The following is a 13,750-nucleotide window of genomic DNA, read 5'->3' as shown; positions in this document are numbered from 1 at the left end:
CAATATCGAAAATTCTTATGATAAAAAGTTGTTTGGAATTAAAAACTAAGATGAAATATGCAATTACATGCTTCTTATTGAAAAAAAAAAAATATTTTTCTCAAATTTATGGATACCCAACATCGTTTTTAATTATTACAAATATCATAACTCGTTTATTATTCATTTTACGAAAAAAAGTTATTCTTCATAAAAAACTTTGCATGGTCTATAATCTAAGACACAACCATGATATATCAACTTTTATTAATTTTATACGAGGTGTGTCAAAAAATATGAAATTCGCTCAATATTATAGCACCTTTATATTTCACAGTATTTCAATTAGAAGGATGTAATTGCATATTGACACATAGTTTTTAATTCTAAACAACTTTTTTAATAACCGTTTTCAATATTGTGAAAAATAAAGGTACTTTACTCTTGAGTGAAATTCATATTTTTTGACATAACTGGTATAAAATTAATAAAATGTCATATCTGTTGGTTGAATCTTCGGTCTTAGGACATACAGAGATTTTTATAAAGAATACCTTTTTTTCGTAAAAGTAATAATAAAAGAGTTATCGTATGTGTAATGAATAAAAACGAAGTTAGTATCAATAAATTTGAGAAAAATTTGGAAAATATTTTTTTCCAATTAGAAGCATGTAATTACATATTTGAGCTTGGTTTTTATTTCCAAACAACTTTTCATAATAAGAATTTTCGATATTGAGAGAAATAAAGGTACTTTACCCTTAGCCGAAATTCATATTTTTTGACATACCTCGTATAATATTGAGAAAATTTGATATCTGATAATTGAATCTTAGGTTTTGGGGCATGCAGAACTTTTTATAAAGAATAACTTTTTTTTCGTAAAATTAATAATAAAAAAGTTTCCCATATGTTTCCAACTCAAGTAGACACGCTGTAGAACTAATGGTAGGGGAACCAAAGCGGGGATTTTTGCAGTTACTCGACCGCGTCAGATTATCACATGGACAGAAACCTTGTACCCTGTAAATGTACCTCTACCATATATTGGCTCTTAATACAGGGAAGTTCGTTAAGGGGGGTCCGAAAAAAAAATCTATCCTTAGAAAACTCGAAATCGTCAGATTAATATAAGGTAAGTTAACTACATGCAAAACAGTTTATATTTCAAAAATCTGACGATTTGAGCGAGGCATAAGGAAATGGGTGAGCCACAAAGTTTCACAAAAAAAGCGAATATTTCGCATAATGAACGTCAAATCGAAAAACTAAAAAATAAGTATTTAATATTTTTCAAAAAGCTATCGAATGATACCAAACACGACCCTTCACGCGTAGGGGTGGGGGTAAATTTAAAATTTTAAATACGAACCCTGCGATATTTCGCGAAATGAACATCAGATCATTGAGATCGGTACTCACCGGAGGGACCGCAGACGTTCGGATACAATTAGCGTCTCTTTGCAAAGACAATGACGTCGACTTTGCAAAGTAACAAGACACTTACTCAACACACACTCTACACACGACACTAGATACCTCATGTTGTGACTGGCTGAATGACATAAAGTCCATGCCATAAAAAAAACATCAGATCGAAAAACTGCAAAATACACCTATTCAATATTTTTAACAAATCTATCGAATGGCACCAAATACGACTCCCCACGGAGGTGGGATGAGGGGTTACTTTAAAATCTTAAATAGGAGCCCCAAATTTTTATTGCAGATTTGGATTCTTTACGTAAAAATAAGTAACTTTTATTCGAGACATTTTTTCGAATTATGGATAGATGGCGCTATAATCGGAAAAAACGATTGTTGGAAATGGAAAATTAAATTTAAAAACGGAATGTCCTCCACTTTATGAAAAACTTAACTTAACTTTTTTTGGTTTTAGGACCTACTGTTCACATCCCAATAGGTCCCCATAACGCTCGAGTAACTGCAAATTTAGCATACTTTCCTCCCCTACTATAAAATGTTTTCCTATTCAAAATTAAACATTTTGGGAATTTTGTGTTTAAGTAACAAACAAGTTAAAAAAAATAAACTGAACAAACACTGGCTTCGTAACAAGCTTTTCCCATAACGACATCGACGTTAATGCAATCTCATTTGTCTTCATTATAATTCCAGCATATTTCAGTGCACTTAGTTCTCCTGTTGTTACTCTATTTTTCTTCGCGGGAGCAGCTTCACTACGATAGAAAGCCATCAGTTTCAACGTAAAACGATGACGGCCAATTATGTGAGCGAAATTGTAGGAAAAATAGAGGCTGGTGTTCATATCAGCCGTTCTCAAAATTAGGCCTGTTCAATTTTATAGATTACATCAGTAGTTCGCAATACGATAGGTTATCTTTTTAGTTTTGCATATAGCCATAAAAACAAAAAATATATAGACTTAAAGTGCATTATTGCTTTTCCCCAAAATACGTCCCATCAATATCGATACACTTTTGCATACATTCAAACCAATTGGCAAAACAGTTATTCCAGTCTTCAGTTGACACCTGCAAAATTGCTGTTTTAAAGGCATCGATAGCTTCTTCTGGCGACTGGAATCGTTGGCCAAGCATTAAATTCTTTGGGAACGTGAGTAAGTCACAGAACGGATCGGGGCTAGATGGTGGAAGGTTTAACAGTTCGATGTTTTGAAGCTCCATAATTTATTGCCTTTTGGGCAGAGTAAGCGCTTGCATTGTCATGATGTAGCATGATTAGCCGTCATATGTTGCTTTGTCGGAGTTTCGCGATAGCTTCTGGTAAACAAACGGTTATAGGTATACCAACCAGAAGTAACCGTTCTTCGATCTTCTAAAGCAATTGTTGCCACATGACCAGATTTTGACACACTTCGAGAACGGATCACTTTTTTTGGTTTTTCATCATCGTGAAACACCCACACAGCGCAACGGATTGGCATTTATTTTCCGGTTGGTAGGAGTAAATCCAACATTCATCGCCACTAACAAAACTAAGGTTTTTTGAGCTTCCTTTGTTGAACCGTTGAACGTTTTTCGACACCAATTGCATTTTGCTCTTCTGTAAGCAAATGAGGGATCCAACGGCGAACCAACTTCCTAACACCCAGTTCTTCATGTAGGATCTTTTGGATCGAGGTCTTTGAAATGCCCAAAGATGCCTCTATCTCCCGGTATGTTACGCGGCGGTTATCCTTAATTAGCTGACGAACCGCAACCATGTTGAAATTCGCATAACCAGTGGGAATAGTTGACTGGTGTGATGCTTCATTCCCAAACACAGAAACCATTTCAGCATGACATTCCTGTCGAGATAATCTTCTCCGAATATTGTAAAAAATTATTGCTCGAAAATGTTCTCTGCTAAGATCCATTTTTCGACCGACTTGCTATCTTAAAAAATTCACTTTATCTACACGACTTGTTATATCGCAATGAAACTATCGATTTATGTCAACAAAAGATTGAGGTTACGTTTGTGTCAGAAGGTTTTATTGGTGGCGCCATCTGAGCGGCTATATGTACACCAATAAGGTCCAAAAATTGAGAGATCGAGTAGAAAGAAAATTTCTTATTCTTCGCTGGGAGGGTTGACATGGATGGAATGAGATATTTCTACAGTACTTCTCATGGTGGGGTAAATTTAAAAAAAGAATGTGTGTGTACTTTGTACGCACGTAAGAAGATACTTCTAATATATGATTTCAACGAAATTAATATACTTTAAAAAGTTTATTTATATTTTATTTAAATATTAAGCTAATTTTAGTACTTACTGCTTCTTAACAATTTTTATTAAAACAGTGCCAAAAATTAAAATAATAAAAGAATAAAACACACACAAACAAACACATTGAAAAATGCCACAAATGATTTCTGAACAATGCAATGTAGGAAAATTTTTTAACTAAATACGCATTTTCTGAAAAAAAATTATATAATAAATAAACTTAAAATCATAAAATGTATAAAAAAATAAAAGTTTCCATTGGGGTTCGAACCCGCTTATCAGCGCAGTTAGTATTGAAATTCATTCACCTTAAACTTTTACCCACGGAGACCATGTGTCATCATGTGCGAAGATCAACTAACTAAACGGATTAAACTTTTGACGGTTCTGAATTTAAGCAAATTATTTTCATTTTGAATTGAAATTATTTAGTAATGAAAGAAATATTAAAAGACAACAAAACATAGAGCAAGAAAACAATATATTAGGTGAATATTGATAGAAATTTTGATGGTAATCAAATTATGTAAATCAAAGCATTACGTACTATTTTGGTAGGTACTTTTTAAATTTTCCAAATAGATAGGTACCAATGAAATGTTTTATTAGGATACTGAAACATTTACAATTATTACGTACCTGTCGCTTTTAAAAACTATTTAAAAAGTCACTACAATATTATAAACTTCCTTCTTTCTCTGCCATCACAACAATAAAAACTAATATACACAACATTAATTTGTTTATCCAAAATCTGCATATTGAACAATTATTGACAGATGATTTTAACACCCAATAAGATCCCGTATAACGTTTATACCATACTGTCCTTGTGCGTATGCGCCCAGTAAAATAAAAATTTACCCTCGTGCCTAATTCAAAGATATTCGTTCTTTAATATATTACTAAATTATTTCGTTCACTACCATCAAAGTAGAAAGCACCTTTATACGCTAACCACTTAAGTGCGAAACAGCTAGGAGACATTAGTTGGTCACTTGTGTTTGAGATTCAGCCTCACAGTCTGATGAAGGCATGGGAGCCCGAAATTATACCATAATTCTACACCAATTCAAACACAAGAGATGGACGAATTTTGTTCCTACGCCATATATTGGCAATACACATCAACGTGTGTGTATGAAGATGGCTTGGAAGCAGATCCCTTAGTCACAGATTTTTATTTCAGCACTACAGGCCTAGAAGGCTCATGACAAGATAATATTTCTTCTTCTTCTTCTTTTAATAGGACTATTTCCTGTTTTTTCTGTTACAGTCTCTGCTGCAATCCGGAGCACCAGCTCTCGTACCATCGTTTTTTGGGTCTTCCTATGGGTCGCTTGGTGTTGGGCTTCTGTGTCTTCGTCCATTTCGCCATACGTTCAGGGTCCATCTGATCTACGTGGTCTCTCCACATGCGTAGTCGTGCTCTTGTGCATCTCACTACGTCTTAAACGCCTAGCTCTCTCGACATGTCTTCGTTTCTATCTCTGAGTGTGATAACTTTTATGGATCTTAGGGTTTTCATCTCTGTTGTTCTCATTATTTGTTTGGTCTTTGTTGTCTCTTCCTTGTCTCAGCTACGTATGTTAGTACGGGTATAACACATGGCTTATAAAACAGTCTGCATTTATAAGACATAAGACAAGATAATATTTATTTATTTCGAATAGAAAATTAGTAAGTGAATTATTCTAATTTTATGGAAATTTAGTACACACTCTATACTAATTGGAAAATACACTTGTGCTTATTGTAGACTGTAATATAATTGGTCTATATATCTCTCGTTAATTTTGAATTCCAAGAAACTATGATTCAATTCTCTTTGAACTATTCCTATATTTCTATTCACTATAGCCCAACTGATAGCGTATGCTGACGATATTGCACTGGTTAGTAGAGACTTATTAACAACGCAGAAGATATTATTAGTACTAGATAAAGAAGCAAAGAAGAGAAGGCTAGTAATAAACCAAAGAAAAACGAAATACCTCAAATGTTCAAAAGAGAGTACGAACATCGAAAAAGAAATTAAACTTGGTGCATATACCTTTGAAAGAGTACATAGTTTCAAATAACTGGGATTGATGGTGAATGGCAAAAATGTTAGAACGGTAAAATAAATGAACTCATCCTACTGGGTCATAAAACCTGCTGGAAAAATTCTTAAAAGGTAAACACATTAATAAGACAACCAAATTAAAAATTTACAAGACCGCAATCAGGCCAGTTATTAGTACCTATGGTGCAAAGACGATGTGCTTAGTACAAAAAGGTGAAATGAAGTTCTTAGAGAAAAATAATTCGACGAATAATAGGTCCGGTGAGGATAGGTGTAGGCGAATTTAGAAGGTTAACCAATGAAGAAATTAAAGAAGCCATCCAGGGTGAAGACATAATCAAATTTGCGAAGGCGCAAAGGCTCAGGTGGCTGGGATACACAGAAAGAGCAAACCCAGATTCTACTCTAAAGCGAATACCCGGCTAGAAACCAACAACAAAGGGACCAAAGGGAAGACCCAAAACAAGATGGACAGATCAAGTCTTAGGAGCCATAAAGAAGCTAAGAATCTACAAGGAGCGGTGTAAGGACCGGAAAGAATGGAGGAAAATTATAGACAGGGCCAAGTCACACAACACGCTGCTATAATAATAAAAGACAACAGCGGAATTATTCTCCGCAACAACTGAACCAGAGAGCCCAAAAGGGCGGCAAACACCCCGCCAGGAGTGAATAAGCCATGATGATGATGATTCACGATTCCGAATTGTTGAGTTTTTAATCCCACAATAGTAGAAATATCGCGTTTTTGGTAGATTATATTTATTTTATGGTATGTATGGCATTTATTTTATGTTCTACGGAAGCAAGTATTTTAGTTCCTTTTTGACGCTACGTCCCTGGCTTCGACCCTGGTCATTGCAGTATATAAATGAAATTCTGTTTTTACTCACCTTCCAAATTTCCAGTGTACACAACCGTCGGATCGAAGTTGATGACGCCCCCAGTCGATTCGAAGGATATATCGTTGGCAAACAACTCTTCGTCGGGAAAGAGCCTGAGCTTAAATAACCTGAAACAAGATTCAAAGGTTAGCTATCTAATCTCATTACCAAAGCAAACATTGTCCAGTTTATTGAGCACAGAGTGACATGAGCCGGGAGTATTAAAGGGTCAGGAAATGGGAGAGAGGCGGGTTTAGATTGCGAGTATACATTGTTCTCAAGCTATTTTCTTATAGCACCTTGATGCAATTTACTATGTTAATGTTTACATTCTTCTAACAATACTTCCAGAAAATTTATTACAAATTAACTCGATGAGAGAATGATAAAATCACTAAAAAATAAAAAAAACATGTGGTCCAGAAGGAATCCCAGCGGAACTCATAAAAAATGGAACTGCAAAATTGATCAAATTAATAACCTTAATTTTCAACAGCTACACACATAGAGAAAACACACCAGAAAATTGGAAAGAGGATGGATAACCCCAATACAAAAAGGGCAACAAGAAAAACTACAAGAACTATCACTGCATTACTGTAACCAGCACTTTTAACAGATTATATGGAAAAAATTTAAAAACTCTAATAGAAAATGAATATGCACCTTTATAGAGATCGAACAACAAGCAGGATTCCGAGCAGGATTCTGCATCGACCAGATCTTCACGCTCAACCAACTCAACGGAAAAAAAGTAGCCAGACACTAACTAATCTAAATTTATATTCAAGATGCAGTAGAAATAAGCAAACCAAGATACGTTAAATGCTTCTAGGAGCACTCACGAATCATAATTTACAATGTATAAACTTTGGAAATCATGATTTGGGCTTTACAATGTATACGTTGTATACAATGTATACATTGTAAATTATGATTCGGTTGTGCTCCTAGTAGCATTTAACGTGTCTTGGTTTGTTTATTTCTACTGCATCTTTATTATAAATTTAGTATAAGGCATATGATACCGTACCACTGTGTAAGTTATGGTATGTCCTGGCAAAATCCCCTATTAACATAACTTTAATCAAAGCAGTGAAAAATTCTAAAACACTATTCAAGCAAAATAAAAATGAACAACAGATTATCCAATAACTTCATGCTGAATAAGGGACTACAACAGGGATGCAGCTTATCGCCTACACTGTTTAAAATCTATATACTTGAGGTCTTGAATAAATCGCGGAAATCATGTTCTGACATGTAGACTGGGAGATATTATACAGAAGTTCAGCCACGATTTTTTAATTCCTGCCTTTTGCAATACTGGAAGTGTAGACGATGTACTTACAATCTGTGGAAACATCCACAAATTTCCTGTGACATTTTCCTGTAAAAATTAGATTTTCCCAAAAAATAAAAATAGGGTTTTGCGATGAATTTCTAAGTCCTGCCATATCCGTAGATAGACAGGATACCATCGATTTTATGAAGAAAATTTTTTTGGCAGGAGGGTTGCAAACGGGGTAACGGAGTATATATGTATACAAACATGTAAGGAAAATAATGAAATTTACATGATTTTCTAGGTCCTGCCAACTAAATAAACTAAACATATTTATTTCAAAATGATCAAAAAAAATATTGGCATGACGTCTCCTAATGTTTAAGTATACTTGTCCCTTGGAAAATTCTGCGGAAAATTTTCACCCTGATTCCGTGATTTTCTTAGTTCTGCCTTTAAAAAGTTATAATACTCAAATACAATCAATACCTTTTCGGTACTCGGCAGGAAGGTTAAACGGTTCTTGTAAGACGACAGGAGTCCTAGATTTGTAAGAAAATTCGTGAAAAAGTCAACGATTTTCTGAGTCATGCCATTTTGCACATGTTTCAAGAATCTTAATATAAGTCTATTTACAAAGAGGCAGGATGGTTTTATGGTTATTTTGTATACAGGGTGGAGCATTAGTGTGACAAAGTCCAATTACTCGTTTGTCGTAAGATATACGAAAAAAGTTATTTAGGTAAAACATAGGCCACAGATAGGACTATGATTTAACAGTATTTTCTAATATACAGGGCTACCCGTTTTCACAGGGTGACACAAATTTTTGTTTTTTTTTTAACTGGAATACCCTGTATATTTTTACATTTTTGGATTCTACTCGATGTTCTCTTTAATAAAATATAGTGTTTTGAAATATTTTACGAGGTAGTTTAAAATATAATTACGTTTTTTTGTTAATTTTGTAGGAACATTCACACCCTATACCTATTGTTAGTGATTTGATATCCAAACTTCTATTAATTTATGTTTAAACGATTTTTAATATAGTCTACTATTGTCAGTTATTAATAGTATACCAAAATGTTTAATTTTAGTATACGGGGTTGGTTGAAACTCGGAGTGAGTATTTTCTGAGTTCTCTTAAATGGGACACCCTGTATTTTAGTATTATAATAAAATGGTATTTTATGGTACCTTTTTATTTGTTAAGCATTTTCTGTACCATATTTATATATTAATTTCGGCAGTGAATTGATACAGACAGATTACTCAGGTGGTTTTTGTGGTTTCTGAACAAGAATGTCACATTAGAACAGATCTTTACCTAAAGTATAATTCAATAAGCGATGCAGGGCGATGTAAATATTAACACGTGTAGGCCTCAACAGGGCCGCATTTAGGATTATCTTTTGTTTAGTCAGAATATATATATATTATCGTATAAAATACGAAATTTATATTTTAATTTTGCAAAAGTGCTCGACAAAGAACCTGATTGTTTTAGTTGATATCCGATAATAGGAACCATTTATACAGGGCGAAAAACCCAAGAATTTATTTTTTTGCCAACAATTTTATGTACAGAGTGCCTACAAAAAATATAAGTTTTATTTTTAATTTTTGATATACTTAGTTGTGTGTACAATTCCAAAAAGTTTCATAAAAATAATAACAAAAAAATACTCATTACTCAATTATGTTGAAATAATATACAAGGTGTCCCAAAAGTAGCGGAACGGTCGAATATTTCGCGAACTAAACATTGGATCGAAAAACTGAAAAATACGTGTTCAATCATTTTCAAAAATCTATACAATGACATCAAACCCCCATTACACCCCCTGGAGGTGGGGTGGGGAGTAACTTTAAAATCTCAAATGGAAACCCCTAGTTTTTTTGCAGATTTGGATTCGTTACGTAAAAGTAAGTAACTTTTATTCAAGAGATTTTTTCGAACTGTGGATAGATGGCGCTATAATTGAGAAAAACGATTTATCCTGATACCATAGGTAAATTATAGAAACGGTCTAATATCTCGAGAAATACACTTCCAAATGAGAAAACAAACATAAAAGGTTTTTAATACTTTTCGAAAACCTATCGAATAACACCAAACATGACCCTCCAACTTACCCCCTGGAGGTGGGGTGGGGGTTAACTTTAAAATTTTAAATAGCAACCCCCACTTTTTATTACAGATTCGGATTCGTCATGAAAAATTAAGCAACATATTATTCGTAACATTTTTAGAATTGTTGATAGATGGCGCTTTAATTGGAAAAATACCATTTATTAGCGCCATCTATGCTATTTTAAAAAATGTTTTGAATAAATGTTGCTTAATTTTTCATGACGAATGCGAATCTGCAATAAAAAGTGGGGGTTGCTATTTAAGATTTTAAAGTAACCCCCCACCCCACATCCAGGGGGCGGGTTGAAGGGTCATGTTTGGTGTTTATCGATAAGTTTTAGAAAAATATTAAAAACCTGTTTTTTGGATTCTCATTTGGAAGTGTATTTCTCGAGATATTAGACCGTTTCTATAATTTACCTATGGTATCAGGATAAATCGTTTTTCCCAATTATAGCGCCATCTATCCACAGTTCGAAAAAATGTTTTGAATAAAAGTTGCTTACTTTTACGTAACGAATCCAAATCTGCAATAAAAACTGGAGGTTTCTCTTTGAGATTTTAAAGTTACCCCTTACCCCACCTCCAGGGGGTGTAGTGGGGGTTGGTGTTTGATGCCATTTGATAAATTATTGAAAATTATTGAATACGTATTTTTCAGTTTTCGATCCGATGTTTATTTCGCAAAATATTCGACCGTTCCGCTAGTTTTGGGACACCCTATATATTATATATTCATAATTAATTATTAATATGTCGTGACTCGTGACTGTTAACTTATCTAAATTTGAAAATTTTGGGGAATGCATATTACTGTAAATGTCATCAGAACTAAACGTAAAGTCCTGCAATGAGGCATGCAAGTCATAGGTTTAATTCCTTGTTTAGATAGGGCGGTTTGCCAACGTAAACGTCACGATTAACCTGTTTAAACGCTGGTAAACCGCGTAAAACTCGCGGTTGCATATGTACGATTTTGAGCGGTTGCATTTGTTTCTATGTTAACTTGAACCACGGCGGTTGGGTTTTTCAGATAAACCGCGACGTCGACGTTGGCAAACCGCCTGCATATAAACAAGCCCTAAGGTTCAGCGAATTGATGATTCGTTTTGTATTCCTTGATCAGCGTAAACACTTCTATCACAAACTTCAACTTTATTGGCCACTTTTTTCACAATACATATCTTCAACCACTATCCCGGGATTTTCTTGTCTTTCACATTTAAAAACATTTAAAATTATTTCTTTAACTTCAACGCTAAGAGGGCTTCTTTTACTGCGTTTTCGAGGAGGATTCCATATATTTTCAACCAATTCATCAGCAGAATCAGTGGATGACATTTTTGGTTTCAATATCTGTTATCTGTTATTGAAATAATACGTGGTTACTACTGTTACGGTAATCACAATCACGTACAGATAGGGTCGTTATACAAATAAAAATATATACTTAAATAGTTTTAAATGGCACGACAAATAATTGCTAATTCAACATTAACAGCATAAATAAAATTTATTGTCGTTTAACCATCAAGACCACTAAAAATTTACTAACAAATCGATTCAAATTACAAAATTTTAATACCGAAATTATACCTACTTAAATCTTGTCCGAACCTGTATGAGCTGCCGACGACGTCGGCAGTAACGAAATAAAGATGGACATTTCGGTTAGTTTTTATATATTTTTGAAAAACTGTTACTTGCATGTATGCATAAAATATTCATTAATTTTATAAATCGGATCATTTTTTCACATCCTATGTGTTCAGTGATAACAATAATTTATTTACTATGCAATAAACATTAATAGTTGGGAAAAGAAAAAAATTAATAAAGTGTCATAATTATACTGTTACTTATCGGAACGAGTAGACTCATTTGGAACATCTTTAACAATTATCTGCTAAATTTATCGTTGTTTATATGCCCTGCATCGCTTATTGAATTATACTGTAGTGCTCGGGGTGACTAATATACACGCCATATTCTTAAATTTCGAGGCTTTCAGACACTAAAGTGATGCAAGTAGATTACTCGAGGAGCTTTGTGGTTGCTGAACATGAATACGCCATCAGAATCGACCTCCAAAAACTCTCTAAATTCGAGATCAGTCACCCTGGGCACCAGGTGCTCCGAGGGTCAGTTGTAATGTCATATTCGTGTTCGGCCATCCAAAAAACCCTCGAATAATCTGTTTTCTTTAATTTATTGTCGATATCCCACGAAACTCCATATGACGTGCCTTAGCAGCAACTCTGGGCACTAGGTGATTCTGAGGTCGGTTCTGCTTGCGTATTCGTAACTCGATAAACCTCCCAAATAACAAAATTCTGCCCTTAATACACTGATTTTGACAGGTTTATGCACTTTTGGATGCATGTTATGCACTAAAATGCAATTTCCACCCATTTTTATATTGTACACCTCTTATTTGAATTTGAAAAAAATCTTAAAAAAATAAAAAAAAACGGTGTATTTGCCGACTTAAAGCAAGAGTAACTTTTACTACTAGAATACCTCATAATTTAATACTCTACTCTCAAAAATGTCTAAAAATTTAAAGACCAATAAGTTATGAGATAAAATATGCGTTGATCTACCCAAGACGGATGCCTATGACCAGGGCCCAGATTCCGTGCACTGTAGATATCTACAGTCGCTTTCTGTCGATGGCAATTGTCATGAAAATATTTGAATTTTTAGCTTTAATTGAATTATTTTCTAGTTTTGCTAGGTTATACTCTAATTGATGCTGAAGTGACACTTAGTAAAACAAGAAAATATTTGAATTAAAACTAAAAATTCAAATATTTTCATGACAATTGCCATCGACAGAAAGCGACTGTAGATATCTACAGTGCACGGAATCTAGGCCCAGTACTAGAAATTCGCAATTGATAAAATCGATTCATCTCTGGAAGAGAAATAAACGTAGCAGTTTTCGTTTTCCTAAATAGAATTTTTCTAAATTCTTTTAAACTCAAAAAACCAAAAAACGAAAAATTTTTCAAATCGATTTTTCTAGAACACTGCGTATTCTTCTGAGTTAAAGCAAAAGTACCTTTTAGTACAAAACTATCCCAGAATTTAATAATCCAGTGTCAGAAATGCTTAAAAGTTAGACAGAAAAGTTATTCGATAAAATATCCGTTTCCGTACCCAAAACGGACCCCTATGACCGGTACTAAAAATTGACAATTGATAATTGACATTTGACAATTGACCTCTGGAAGATAAATAAGTGTACCAGTTTTTATTTTTCCAAATAAAAGCGTTCTGCAGCTATTTTAAAGAAACTAATTACAAGACTTCGATATGCTTCTTCTAGACGAAGCATATCGAAGTAGAGGTCGTCCGCCAACCAGATGGTCTGATGACATCAAACAGATCGACAGAAACTTGATGCAGACAGCACAGGACAGAAATGCATGGAGAAGACTGAGGGAGACCTATATCCAGCATTGGGTAGATCCGGGTTGAATTATGACGATGATGAATTACAAGACGCCATCTTTAAAGAGCTTTAGCTTTCCTTGGAAGCATTTTTGAACTAGGTGAATTGAGTTAAATTTTCTTAAAATTATCTGAGGAATCTCCGGTTTTCGTTTGTTATGAGAGCTTCTGGACACCCTGTATAATATAATGTGTAGGTAAACTCCCTACTATAACCAATAAATTGT

At 34.1% G+C, this 13,750-nt stretch overlaps 1 protein-coding gene across 1 annotated transcript in view; it reads right to left on the bottom strand.

Moving 5' to 3' along the window:
* LOC114328012 (disintegrin and metalloproteinase domain-containing protein 10-like) overlaps positions 1-13,750 on the bottom strand; it is a gene marked incomplete in the record, with an annotated part of 957,890 nt that overhangs the window by 678,635 nt on the left and 265,505 nt on the right. Inside the window, 1 exon segment of the mRNA XM_050649896.1 lies at positions 6,655-6,773. Coding sequence (XP_050505853.1) covers positions 6,655-6,773 — 119 coding nt within the window.

Source organism: Diabrotica virgifera, chromosome 1 (genome assembly GCF_917563875.1).
Source record: "Diabrotica virgifera virgifera chromosome 1, PGI_DIABVI_V3a".
NCBI lineage: Eukaryota > Metazoa > Arthropoda > Insecta > Coleoptera > Chrysomelidae > Diabrotica > Diabrotica virgifera.
The sequence above is the reverse complement of the archived record's forward strand: the minus strand, read 5'-3'. Positions and strand labels throughout refer to the sequence as shown.